This window comes from Staurois parvus, unplaced genomic scaffold, assembly GCF_062004578.1.
Source record: "Staurois parvus isolate SC_StPar_1 unplaced genomic scaffold, SC_StPar_1.0 ptg000019l, whole genome shotgun sequence".
NCBI classification, from domain to species: domain Eukaryota; kingdom Metazoa; phylum Chordata; class Amphibia; order Anura; family Ranidae; genus Staurois; species Staurois parvus.
Genome location: NW_028317815.1, coordinates 62,888 through 77,522, shown reverse-complemented (window position 1 = coordinate 77,522; position 14,635 = coordinate 62,888). Strand labels below are relative to the sequence as shown.

General features: G+C 40.4%; 1 protein-coding gene across 1 annotated transcript in view; it reads left to right on the top strand.

Moving 5' to 3' along the window:
• The window catches only part of POT1 (protection of telomeres 1), a 121,678-nt gene extending 115,243 nt beyond the window's left edge, over positions 1–6,435 (top strand). The window contains exon 15 of the mRNA XM_089684430.1: positions 5,996–6,435. Within this exon, the coding sequence (XP_089540556.1) occupies positions 5,996–6,096 (101 nt within the window). The 3' untranslated portion in view covers positions 6,097–6,435. The remainder of the gene's footprint in view (positions 1–5,995) is intronic.
• The last annotated feature ends 8,200 nt before the right edge of the window (positions 6,436–14,635 follow it).

The following is a 14,635-nucleotide window of genomic DNA, read 5'->3' as shown; positions in this document are numbered from 1 at the left end:
GCCGCAGTTTAGCCGTCATTCGGCTATCTGCGGTCGGCAACTAGTTAAAAAGCGAGCTACAGTTGGGATTTAAAGTGGAAGTAAACTCGTTTTTGTGATTTTTACCAACAGGTAAGCTTATAATAAAGCTTACCTGTAGGTGAAATTAATAGCTCCTAAATGTGTACCGTTTAGGAGATAAACTATCAAGCAGCAGCCGATGATATCACCAGCGCATGTGCACTAATAGAACAGCATTTCCGTTCCTTCAGATCTTTGTGCCATGCCTAGGGGTTCCCGCCACACATTTGCAGGAGTGACGTCATCACGGTTCGGCCAGTCAGACAGCCAGAGCCCACGATGGGAAGGCCAGGTGAAGATGGAAGCCCTGTCAGCGGTGACAGCGCGTCGCTGGAGGGCTTCGTTTTAAGTTTTTCATATTGTGCTACTATGCAGTGCATACTAGCATATTGTGATATTGCCTTGCAGGGGGAAAACTTTTTTTTTTAAGCTTTACGACCTCTTTAAAGACCTGATCCCTGTAGTAGTTTTTCTAGTCTACCTAAGGGTAAGCGCTCATTTATATGGAGACCATACTTTTTCTTTTTTTTTTTGTAGACTTTCTTTATTATGTTAATATATTTCCTTTTAACCAAGTAAATCTGAAATGCTGAATTAAATATATTATAAATATCTAAACTTTCAGATACAAAAATTCAGAAAATAAATTACATAAGGTTTTGCTTCAAGGCACCAGAAAACCCAGCTTCTTCGCTTAAATCTGGCAGTTCCAGCCAAACTTGTGTAATACCAAATGTGAAAAATCCATCAATTTGGTAAAAAAATTGGATTTGGTACATGGCTATATTGAATGTTTATCATACTGAACAGCGGGGTTAATTGTCGGTAGTCAGACAGTTTTACTTTTCGGACATGCCTTGGTTTACCACGAAATTTGTACAGTATTAAGTAGCCAAATTGTAGTTTAACAAAAAAATGATCTATTGTGTGTACAGTAAAAAGGTATATGGTAAATAAATATCTTAAAGTGATAGTAAAGTTTGTTTTTTAAAAAATGGCTAACAGGATATTTATGACAGAAGAGCTGTAATGTACACTGAGCCACCCATGCACAGCTGAGCGAACATTTGCAGGAGTGACGTCATCACGGTTCGGCCAGTCAGACAGCCAGAGCCCACGATGGGAAGGCCAGGTGAAGATGGAAGCCCTGTCAGCAGTGACAGCGCGTCGCTGGAGGGCTTCGTTTTAAGTTTTTCATATTGTGTTATTATGCAGTGCATACTAGCATATTGTGATATTGCCTTGCAGGGGGAAAACTTTTTTTTTTTTAAGCTTTACGACCTCTTTAAAGACCTGATCCCTGCAGTAGTTTTTCTAGTCTACCTAAGGGTAAGCGCTCATTTATATGGAGACCATACTTTTTCTTTTTTTATTGTAGACTTTCTTTATTATGTTAATATATTTCCTTTTAACCAAGTAATTCTGAAATGCTGAATTAAATATATTATAAATATCTAAACTTTCAGATACAAAAATTCAGAAAATAAATTACATAAGCTTGACTAAAACCATAATAATTATCCACCCAGTACTTTTATTTGCTGCATTATATACACCATCATTACTAGTGTTGGCCATTACTAAAGACTGCTGCAAGTAAAGCTGTGTGGTTGCTGCACACTTCCAGCATCTATTACCATAGTGAAATTCCCAGGGAGAATTGCTTTTTCAACCTGGTAGTTTTGGCAGCTGTTGATCAGTCTTTCCTTGCAGATGTAGGTGCTCCTTGTTTGAAGTATAACATTCATTATAATTATTTGCATCAAGATCTTTTGTCACAATTTGACATTGTTTTGATAGCTTTACATATTTCAGATGTCCTCCACTGATACTATAGTCACTGGACAGGTCATAAAAGTAGATTTATTCTTTTAATAGCAGTCTATGTAATACTGGACATATTTATAATTATAACAAAAATGATAAATTGGGAAGCAGGAAAAATTAATGCAATGAATCCACATTCCGTATATCAAGGTTAACTAAAAAGAAGATACTTTTTTTATTTGCAACTATTTTATTTTGTCATTTATAATATAATGTAAATGAAAAATGCAAATCATATGCCCTTTTCTCTTAGTTTCTCTTAAATATAAACTAATTCTAGAATGTAATGTGTTGCGCTGCTGAAATTCTAAATAAATGCTTTACTATATCTGTTGTGTTGTTATTATCACAAAAATTCAGCAAACTCTGATATATACCGATAAACAAAATTAGCATGCATGAATGTCCGTATAGTGCCTATAATACAAATATAAAATTGTGCTTTCATCCACTTTCAGTGCAATCTTCCACATACATATGGGTAGTGATCCATATGTAGAGCTGCAACTAACAATTATTTTCATAATCAATTAGTTGGGCAATTATTGTTTCAATTAATCAGGTAAAAACCTAAAAAAAAATGTTGGTGTATGATTTAATTACTAGGGTTGCAGCAATACCGTTTTTGTATTGGCGTGTACGGGTACCGATACTTGTGCTCAAGCACTCGCTGATACCAATACCTTTGCTATGCGATCTGAGCCCATACTAAATGAATGGGCTCAAATCGCACTGCAAAAAAACCTCGTGTGCAAATGCTTAATATCGGCACCAATATAGATACCGGTACCAATATAGATACCGGTATCGGTGCAACCCTAGTTATTATGTAAAGTTAAAAAAAGACAATTTATTCTTACATATCTATATGGTAAATATAAATAACTGGGTGTATGGTTAGGGAACAAAATATCTAATCCACTCAGAGAATAACACAGAAGATATACAGGTATTGGACAAAAAAAATGGAAACCGTACATTGACACACGGAGTCACGGCTTGGCCCTGCTCCCTCTCTCTCCCCATTGACTGACTGGCTGTGATTGACAGCAGCAGGAGCCAACGGCTCCCACTTGCTGTCTCAGCCAGTAAGGAGGTAGAGACTTGGTACAGCCAAGGCTGTCGTACACATCGCTGGATCTTGTTGGGGCTCAGGTAAGTGTTGAGGGGTCTGGGGGTGCCGCTGTACACTGAAAGTTTTTTACCTTGAGCCTTTACAAGCACTTTAACTCAGAAACACATAGGTGCCGACATAGTGTAGTAATTAAAACCAACGTAAGATGTGTTAGGAAATGCACTCACAAAGTAAAAAAAAATAATCACTTTAAATCAAAGCAGTCACTCGGGACATAAAACTTCACTGCTGCCACACTTCCAGTCCTCAGGTCTGGTGTTACCTGGATCTGCCCCGCAACGTATCGTCATAAGTCACGTGACTTCATAAGCCCCTTCATCAGATACTTTTGTTTATTGGTACAGACAGGTCCATAAATATTGGGACATCGACACAATTCTAACATTTTTGGCTCTATACACCACCACAATGGATTTGAAATGAAACGAACAAGATGTGCTTTAACTGCAGACTGTCCGCTTTAATTTGAGGGTATTTACATCCAAATCAGGTGAACGGTGTAGGAATTACAACAGTTTGCATATGTGCCTCCCAGTTTTTAAGGGACCAAAAGTAATGGGACAGAATAATAATCATAAATCAAACTTTCCCTTTTTAATACTTGGTTGCAAATCCTTTGCAGTCAATGACAGCCTGAAGTCTGGAACGCATAGACATCACCAGACGTTGGGTTTCATCCCTGGTGATGCTCTGCCAGGCCTCTACTGCAACTGTCTTCAGTTCCTGCTTGTTCTTGGGACATTTTCCCTTCAGTTTTGTCTTCAGCAAGTGAAATGCATGCTCAATCGGATTCAGGTCAGGTGATTGACTTGGCCATTGCATAACATTCCACTTCTTTCCCTTAAAAAACTCTTTGGTTGCTTTTGCAGTCTGCTTTGGGTCATTGTCCATCTGCACTGTGAAGCGGCGTCCAATGAGTTGTGAAGCATTTGGCTGAATATGAGCAGATAATATTGCCCGAAACACTTCAGAATTCATCCTGCTGCTTTTGTCAGCAGTCACATCATCAATAAATACAAGAGAACCAGTTCCATTGGCAGCCATACATGCCATGACACTACCATCACCATGCTTCACTGATGAGGTGGTATGCTTAGGATCATGAGCAGTTCCTTCCCTTCTCCATACTCTTCTCTTCCCATCACTCTGGTACAAGTTGATCTTGGTCTCATCTGTCCATAGGATGTTGTTCCAGAACTGTGAAGGCTTTTTTAGATGTCGTTTGGCAGACTCTAATCTGGCCTTCCTGTTTTTGAGGCTCACCTATGGTTTCCATCTTGTGGTGAACCCTCTGTATTCACTCTGGTGAAGTCTTCTCTTGATTGGTGACTTTGACACACATACACCTACCTCCTGGAGAGTGTTCTTGATCTGGCCAACTGTAGTGAAGGGTGTTTTCTTCACCAGGGAAAGAATTCTTCGCTCATCCACCACAGTTGTTTTTCGTGGTCTTCCGGGTCTTTTGGTGTTGCTGAGCTCACCGGTGCGTTCCTTCTTTTTAAGAATGTTCCAAACAGTTGTTTTGGCCACGCCTAATGTTTTTTCTATCTCTCGGATGGGTTTGTTTTGTTTTTTCTGCCTACTGATGGCTTGCTTCACTGATAGTGACAGCTCTTTGGATCTCATCTTGAGAGTTGACAGCAACAGATTCCAAATGCAAACAGCACACTTGAAATGAACTCTGGACCTGTTATCTGCTCATTGTAATTGGGATAATGAGGGAATAACACACACCTGGCCATGGAACAGCTGAGAAGCCAATTGTCCCATTACTTTTGGTCCCTTAACAAGTGGGAGGCACATATGCAAACTGTTGTAATTCCTACACCGTTCACCTGATTTGGATGTAAATACCCTCAAATTAAAGCGGACAGTCTGCAGTTAAAGCACATCTTGTTCGTTTCATTTCAAATCCATTGTGGTGGTGTATAGAGCCAAAAATGTTAGAATTGTGTCGATGTCCCAATATTTATGGAACTGACTGTATATATCTGAGTTTGCTGAATTTGTGATCATAATAACAAAAGACACACTGGGAAGACCTAGCAAAGAGCTTATTTGGAATTTCAGCAGCACAACATATATTCTATTATTCATTGTAAATGGTGGGGGAACACACACCAAGGTGACTGCAGTAGCTGTTTAGTGTGTTAATTGAGTGTTTTATTTAATTTGGTGCCAGTGCATACTGTAAGTGTTTTGGTTTTTAATAAACTAATTCTGCAGTACGTTGCCATGCCATTTCACACATCTGCATTTTATTGCATCATGCTGCAGTGCAGCTATCGGTTGCATTGCAGTGTGAATGAGACACATAGGAAACAATTGTTTCCTGTGTGTCCTTGCAGTGACAGACATTTTACAATGTGGTATAATGTCTTACTGCAGTATGTGTGAATTCAGCCTCATACTCACCTAGATGGATGAAGCATCGACCTGATGCTGTCTGTGTCCCATGCCAGCTCTACACCGAAAACTGAGCGATCAAAGAACGCTGGTTGCTCTTTTCTCGGGTACACTCTATGCACAGAGTGGTGATTGTCACTCACCGCTCTGTGCTCTGCCCCTCCACCGCTCACGTGAGTGCTGAGGGGGCAGGTTCGGTTGGCTCAGTCTCAGCAGCACACTGAGAGGCTGAGGCAGCTGTCAGTCAGGCATCTTGGCAGAGCCTTGACCAACTCTGAGACCCTAAAGTCTGCTGCCAGCTGAATCTGGGTCATAGAAGTGCAGCAGCAAGTACAACTCCTGTGAACCAAAGGAGAAGCATGGTCAAATGAGCTTTGTCCTACTTCTCCTTTCAGATCTTAGGTCATCATTTATATACTCTTGTTTGTTCAGCTGTACATTTGAAACCCCCTTTGTACTGCAGATCACAAAAGTTGATTTACCCTTTAAGAAGCAGTCTAATATGTGTTTCTGTGAATGTATATTCATTGGCATATTCAATGTTTATCTGTGATCCCTTTTTTTTAGGTGAATATCCATGGATGGACTGCTGCATAAGATCATATCATTCCTGTGAAGGAAGAGAAGATCAAAATTTGTATGAAATCTTTGATACTCTGATTTCATAAAGAGGTTCACATTCATCCTCAAACCTCTGTAGATATCACAAATTGATTGCACCTTGCAGATGGAAAGCCCTGTGTGAAGGGCAGTATTCATTATGATTGGTAAAAGGAGGTCAGCTGGATGAAAATAAGGATTGCAAACGAGTTGCTTGATACTCCTACTCAATGTTTAATTTGTGGCTGATAACATTAGATAGCAGCATTCATTCTGTGGTTCCTAAATCATTTACTTGATGCTGCTTTTTTGTTTTGGATGAAAAGAAGAAAACTACAAATGTGTGTAATTAAAATTTGATGTATAGATTTCTATTTCTTTATATGTATATAAATGTTTCTATTGAAGTATGGTTTCTGTTGTTTTCATTTAAATGTGTTCATCCTTCAGGTTATTTAGTGCATTTTCTTTAGACGTGTTATGTTTGGTTCAGTGGAGCAAAATACACAAGTCTGTAAAAAAAATGAATACGTTAAGGTGTGCATTTTGGTTTAAAGGTAGATTCTAAAATGTAACTAAAAGCAAAACATTTTTCAGTTTTTTTGTTTTGCTGTTTTCGTTTTGAGTGGAGAGGGATTAGAACACCTGTCATGTTTATATTGCTATCTGTGCTCTTGTTAGATAGATTCACCCTCTCTGTTTTTCTTGTTTAAATAAAAGTGAAAGAAAATCACAAATTTTGGTTTGTCACCAGAACAGGAATGAAGGAGAAATCTTCCAATTAGGACACTATTTCTACTGACTAACATTTCCCCTTAGTTTTGAAGAGATTTCCTCTCACTTCCTGTTTTGGCTAAGTAATTGGAACACAAATGGCAAATAAAAACCTGACAGGTGTTGCCTTTATTTCTACTCTAAGTATTTTGTTTGTTTGTATTATTCTGATAGTCTTAGACCACTTCAATAAATAGCCAGAGTACAAATAACCCCCTTAACTGATGGTAATAGAAATGTGTTTTTCTTTATCGTACATCACAGGACACAGAGCAGCCATATTAACCTTTACTATTTGGGCATTCGCCACCTGCAGGTGATTGCACACTTGTGCAGGAAGTCCTCCCCTTTTTAACCCCTCCAGTACAGGAAGTTTTTTCACCAGTGCCTGAGGGTGATGGTCACTGATGTGAAGGCCTCTGCACAACACTACCAGAGACTTCGATGGTTCCAGTAGGGATCAAGAGATTAGTATTATCCAGAACCATTCCTATAGATATCATGCTCAGGAGATTGGTACCTGGGCCCCGCTGCAGTGGAAGGGAACGAGACATGGGGATTTTCTGTAATGCAAACTTTTTGCACTGGACCTTGCTTATACAGAACTCTGCACACACTCCAGAGAAAGAGTGCAGGTCCAGGGCAGTGAACCCCAGCAAAGGGGATTGAGTCCCTAAAGGTCTAATGAGACTGTGCCTGCCAGGATGGGTGAAGAATTGATCCCAAATCTTGTTAAAGATGGATCCTGCAGTGAAATTGATGAGCATTCCTGCAGCCTGTAAGTGTAAATTCACATTTTTATACTTGCTGCCACAATAGGGAAGAGGTGGTAAGGGACTGAGAGCTGCCCTGTGTGGGCATTTATTTTTGTTTTTTTGCTGTTGGGGCAGAGGGTTAACTTTTTAAACCTAGTTTTATTAGACAACCCTCTCACCTCCATAAGCAAGGCGAGAGCATGTAGTTATGTGTGTGCATGTGAAAAAACTCAGGTTCCCCAAATATGGCATTGGAAGGTGGGTCTTGGAGGCCATTTTCTCCCTGGTTCAAATAACACAACAGGGTGGCACCAGAGCAGAAAGAGGAAGCAACTGGGAGGCTTTTTCACTGTACATCAGCAGAGACACAGGGCAGGTGCTTCAGCTTTTTGGGTTCCTTGCTTATAGAGGCACGTGAGTATACAGATTGGTGAAGGGCACAGGCTGCTGGGTGAACATCTTAAAGCAAACATTACATTTTTTGCCAATAGCACAAGGGTCCTCTCAGCTAATTTGGGACTGCTATCTTGGCACAAGTCCTGTTCCTAATTTCAGCAGGCCACATGTCCAACAAAGGGTAGATAGGTGGGAGAACAGTGGGGAAGGGCTCATAAGTACCTCTGTCAGATCTAGAAGACTCCAGACATGGCCCCTCTGAAGCAGTTTCCCCTGAGAGACCAGGGGTTTCAGGAAATTCTAATCTCATTCTCTTATAAGGAATTGTGGCTGCCTCTGGGACACCAGCATATGTAATGATGGAGGATTTGTCATCCATTTTAGCTGGATTAGAGCATAAGCTCACTTATGTACTTGCTGCTATGAAAATAGAGCATAAGAAATACAGATCATCTTTCTCCTGTCCTCTCTACTGGGTTAGAGGAAGAATGGGTGGATGAAGTGAAAGCAGACAATGCTAGATTGGAATAGAGTGAGGTATAATATGTCCTATTTGAGGAACCCCAGGGTCAGAATGTAACCCAAACCTAGAAGATCTTAGTGAGTTTTCTGTCTAAAATGGTCTGCACGGATTTGAAGCTGCTGCTACCTGAGTCTGCATCATTAAAGATTCTGCCCAGTGTTAGTGGCATCTGTCACAAGGTTCTCAGTCGTTTCCCCCCACACTCTCGCCTAGAGGAAATGGAGTATGCATATTGGACTCAACCAAACAAGTTTTGTTCCACCAAAGAGGTTTACACATCTATACTCTATGAAGGAAAATTTCACCAAGAAGTGAACTATACCCTCAGTGGATGCAGCAATCGCCTATCTTCTCACATGTATGGTTGATGATGTCCCAGTCTTTAAAGTAGAAGTTCATCTTTAGGAGCATGCTACATGTTACAGTCATATTTAGGGTGTAATGTGCCCCTATACACCTACCTCCCACTGCCAGTGCTCCCCTCTCTGTGACAGCAGGCGGAGAATATTCTCCCCACACCCACTGTCACAATTTGAAAACTGTATGGCCGTGCGGGGCTCCACCCACACGGCCAAAACATCAGTTTCCTCTGAATGAATAGACTACAAGTATTGTCAGCTGTGGCTGACATCTTGAATTCTTAATGAATTGAGAGGGTGAGTGCTCTCATAATCCATTGATTCTTCCTGCCATTCAGTAACTACCTGCTTGTACAGGAGGTACGGGCAGACAGCTTACTGACAGGCTGCAGGAGCCTGACATTGCATCTGTAATCTGCTGATCATGATTGCAATACTTTACAGGATGCAATGAAAAAAAATTAAAATAAATGCACATTTTTTACCTGCATTTATTTTATTTTTTTACAAAATTGAACTTGGGCTTTAAGGATCCAGCTGATAAACAGTTGGAGACATTGCTAAAGACATTAATTTGCTTTGGTTAGGGCTGCTATGCAGCCAGCAGTAGCAGCTATTGGCATCTTCCAAAGCCATAATGGGTAAATGAACCAACAATTTCTAGGAGAATGGACTCTACTGGCAGTGTGTTAGACCTGGGGGAAGGTTTAGTGGATTTCCCTCAGGCTCTTTGTTTTTCTGTGGATGATTTGAAAGATTCCATTCAGCAAATGTTGCGCTTCGGACTTTTGTCAGTACATATGCAAAGAATCCTTTGGCTAAAATGCTGATCTGCAGAATTGCCTTCTTCTTTTACCTGTGTAAGATGGTTAGCGTGCATCTCCAAAGGGTGACTCCTTCGACGTAGAGGACTAATGGGTCAGTTGTACACTTGCTTGCCGTTACAAACCAGAAATCTAGGACTCTCCCTCTACACATTTTATGCTTTCAAATATTTCTATGAATCCTGAAAAAAAAAAGGTAATTTCTGTTTCATGCACTCAATCAGCTTGTTTTTCAAAGGGTAATCTTGCCAGTTCAAGAGAAGGAAAAGTTTCACAGGTTCTTCTCTAATCTGTTCACGGTGCAAAAGTCAAACAGCGATGTTTCGCCCATACTAAACCTCAAATATCTAAATTAGTTTCTCCAGATACAGAAGTTTTGTATGAGTCTGGCATTAATATTATTTATTATTACAATCTAAGAGGCATCAGTGAACATAAAGGATGCATACTGTACATGTCCTGATCTTCCCTCCTCAGCAAAGGTTTCTACATTTTGCAGTAGAAGACCAGCATTTTCAGATTATGGCCTTACTATTTAGTCTGTCCACAGCACCAGGTACACCAGATGTGGATCTGCTAACATGTAGGTTCAATGCAAAATTGTACACATTTCTTTCCAGGACCAGGGATCCTCAGGCCTTTGCAGTAGATGCCCTGATGACACCATGGGAGCAGTTATCTGATTTATGCCTTCCCTCCAATACAGTTTCTTCCATGCCTGTTATGCAGGATTTGGGGGGGGGGACAGTGGCGATTCTTGAGTACCAGTTTGACCCAGGAGAACTTGGAATTCCAACACCGTAAACATATCGGTTTGGTCAGACCTGCTTGCACAAGGACCGATCTGCCATCCTTCTTTATGGTTGCTGACTTTAACAGCTTGGCTATTGAAACCACAGTCTTGATGGATGGGGAGTGTCTGGTGCAGTCATCCCCTTGCTATTGTGAGCCAGGAAGGATGCTTCAAGGAGATTTCCCACAGGAACTGGAAAGCCTATGTGGCATGGTGTGAGGCTAGGAAGTTTGGGAGCTGGATTTTGGCTTTCTTTCAGTTCAGAGATGATATGAGACTTGCCTTGAGTATGATCAAGGGACAAATTTCAGCTATGGCAGTCCTGTTTTAAACTGCATCTCATTCCTTGGTGTGTGCTTTTGTTCAAGGTGTCACGTACACGGTCAGGTCACCTTTATCCCTGTGGTACCTCAGTTTGGTGTTATCATGCTTACAGAGACTACCTTTCAACCAATTCAGGACCTTCCATTAGTCCTTTTGACTTGGAAGAATGTGTTAGTTGCTATTACTTTGGCATGAAGACTGTGTCAGAATTGCCGGCCCTTTCTTTCAAGGACCCATTTCTGGTACTGCACCATGACTTGGTGGTTCTTCGACCTCAGCCTATGGTGGTTTCTTCTTTCCAACTGAACCAGGACATTGTTTTGTCTTCATTTATTCGTCAAGATAATGTCTTTGAAATTGCCACAGTCAGATTTGCTTTTTTCCTTTTTGAAGGCCCAAAGAAAGGTTAGGTGGCTACTCTGTGAACCATTTTCTGTTGGATTTGTCAGCTTATGTCTCAGGCCTATGGTTTGAAAGGAAAGACTCCACTGTTTTGGTGATGGCTTTTCTACAAGGAATGTAGGTGCCTCCTGGGCTGTCCATCACGCTTCTGCAGCTCAGGTCTGCAAGGCCGCAACCTGGTTTTCAGCTCACAACTTTACAAGGTTTTACCAAGTCACAGTGTTTTGTAGGCTGCTGTGTAATTTCTTTATGGCTTTTCAGAGCTGGCTGTGTCTCCCAACCCTCATGAGCAGTGCTTTAAGACATCCCAATAAGTAAGGATTAATATGACTGCTTTGTGCCTCATAATGTACAATAAAGAAAACTGCATTTTTGTACTCGCCTTAGAATCCATTTCTTGGAGTACATCATGGGACACAGAGGTACCTCCCTCTTTGTTGGATGTCTGGCTTGTTACAAAACTGAATACTTCCAGTATAGGTGGGGTTATATAGTGCGGGAATTCCTGCCTTTTTTTTTTTGCCAGTGTCCAGTCATCTGTTTGTTGCACATAACCAGAAGTTTGGTAATATGCGTATTCAAGTAATATTGCTTCTCTGTGTTTTGTAATGTATTCCAAGATTTAGATTTTACCATTTATTACAAAAAGCCATTTTTTTTCTAATATATACACTATAGGAACATGTGTACACCTGCTTATTCTTACAAATATTTTGTAATATGGCAGCAGGGCAATGCATAATATCATGCAGATACAGGTCAGGATCTTCAGTTAATGTTCACTTCACACACCAAAATGGAAAAAAAAATGTGATATTACTGAGTTTGACCATGGTATGATTACTGGTGCCAGACTGGCTGATTTGGTATTTCTGTAACTGGTGATCTCCCATAAGCCAGAATGGTTCAGACTGGCAGAAAGGCTATGATAACTCAGATAATCACTCCTAACAACTGTGGTGAGCAGAAAAGCATCTCAGAATGCACAACATGCCGATCCTTGAGACAGATGAGCTACCTCAGCAGAGGACCACCTCAGATTCTAGTCCTGTCAGCCAAGAACAGAAAGTTAAGTTTGCAGTGGGCAGAGACTCACTATAACTGAATAGTTGAATTAGAAAATATAATCAGATCTGATGAATCTCAGTCTCCCCTGAGGCAAACAAATGGTAGACTAGACTATCTGACTATAATAGAACACCCTTGAAATATGATAGGATGAGAGATTTTCAGCATGATTGTGAAGGTGACAAATCTGCAGAAAGTACATAATTCAATTATGTTAACGTGGACCAGAATCACAAAGGAATGTATGTGGAATCCAAGCCTTGCAGAATTAAAACGGAACGCAACACTTTTTTTTTTTTTTAATTCTTGCCAACAGGCAGGCTTTTTATTGCAGAAGAGACATACAATAAAATAAACGTACCTGTCTGTTTGCAATCTGCAGAATGTACACTGAGCTGTACATGTGCAACTCAGTGTACATTCTGGCAGACTGCCAGTGTGCCGGGATAACTGCACTCCTGTGCATACGCGGGAGTGATGTCCCCCACACTGGCCTATCAAAATAGCCCAAGAGTGGCACCCGGAAAAACCCAAGGAGAAGATGCCAGACAGGGATCTCACAAGCGTCTGACCATTCGAAGTAAGGAAAGTATTTGTGCCTTTAGTTCCACTTTAAGGTTGTTTTAAGAGGAAGGCCCTACACAATATTAGCATTCTGTTTCTGTAACTGTTTAGAATTGTAACTGCTCCTTCCTCAGTCACCTTCCTCCATCTCATAACAAGTCCCTGCCTCCCTGCTTCACCTAGCAATCCATAAGACATGATATGGAGGTGGTGTAGGTGTGTAGGACATTGATGAATATACAGTACAGTTTAATGTAAATTGTAGCAGAGTGGTTCAACGTGGTAAAAATGATTATTGAGTAATGAGTAAATGAATAACGAGTCAAGAACAAGAGCACATTCAGTGCTGTTGCTGTAGGTCAAAAGTTTTCAGTAATGTCTGCTGATCACATCATAATCCTAACACAATTGATGCTGAAAAAAATTAGCCCTTACAGTCACCCACATTTGTACAGGTGAGAAAACAAATCTTGTCGACTTTTTTTTATTGCTTCTTTATATATGTTTTGAGTAACACATATTTTCCAGCTTGTATGTGTGTGGTAATTTCCTCAAGGGCTTTATTAGCAACAGTTGTCATTTAATGCAAAATGTGTGTATATCTCTTGAAAAATAGTCACTATCCCTGCAGTATTCAGTAAGTACGTTTCTCTTTTGACGTCTACTAAAATCTGTTACCCATGCCTACGAGTCAGAATTCTAATTTAATCTGAGTAGCTTGGGTAGGTAAATTAAAACTGACTGTTTTGGGTTACAGTTTATTCTTGCTCTTTGCACGGTTAATAAATTATTCTAGAGATGGTATTTCTTCAGGGGTGGACACATTTTAAAGTGTCCTATCTAAATTATGAAAGGGACACTTCATTTAATTGACATTAGAAACATTTTAAAAAGGAGTCATTTGTAACATTGGCAATATGGCCTATATGATTTTTCTGTTCCCGCAATTTCCAGGTGTCCCAGCAACATATTCCCTTCATGTGGATGTACAGATCAGTACACCCAAGTGAAAGAGGTATGAAGCTTCCTTTTCTGAGGTGAAATATATTCACATTCCTTGACTTTATGTATGCTTATGTTTTATGATCTCATCAACTGTAGGCCTGGTTCACACCTATGTGTTTTTCATCTGGAAATAAACAGAAGAGAAGGCTCAGGGCTGGAATATCACTTGACCAAGGCTTAAAGTAAGTAAGATGGGGCATTTAGATAGGGATTTTTTTTTTATTACAGTAAGCAGATGGGGGAGGGGGTGAGAGGGAAAAGTGAGCAAAGTATAAAATGTGTCCCAGAGAAGGATGTTTGGTAAAAATAGCATTTTATGTTAAAAAGTAGCGCGGGCCCTGCCACGATGAAAAAATGACGATATGTCACTCAGGGTTCTTACTGATGCAGGTTCAGGGACTCCAAAATGTCTATTCTGAATGGATAAAACTGGTTTTGCAGTTTTCTCCAGGATTGGTAACTCTCATATTGAGTTCTGAGTCCAGAGGATTTTAAGAGCCTTTGGGGGGATGAATCCTCTAACCCTGTGTGCATGTTAGAGGTGGCCAGATCTGACAAGGTCGTCTCCTGAGAGCTATTAGGAGATGATGGGGTTGATTTACTAAAACTGTAGAGTGCAAATCCGGTGCAGTTGTGCATGATAGCTAATCAGTGTCTAACTTCAGCTTGTTCAATTAAGTTTTGACAAAAAAACTTAGAAGCTGATTGGTTTCTATGCAGAGCTGCACCAGACTTTGCACTCTGCAATTTTAGTAAATCAACCCCAGTGTATCATAACGCAGGAGCCTGTGCAGCCCAGCTGGGCATTTCATTTGTCACA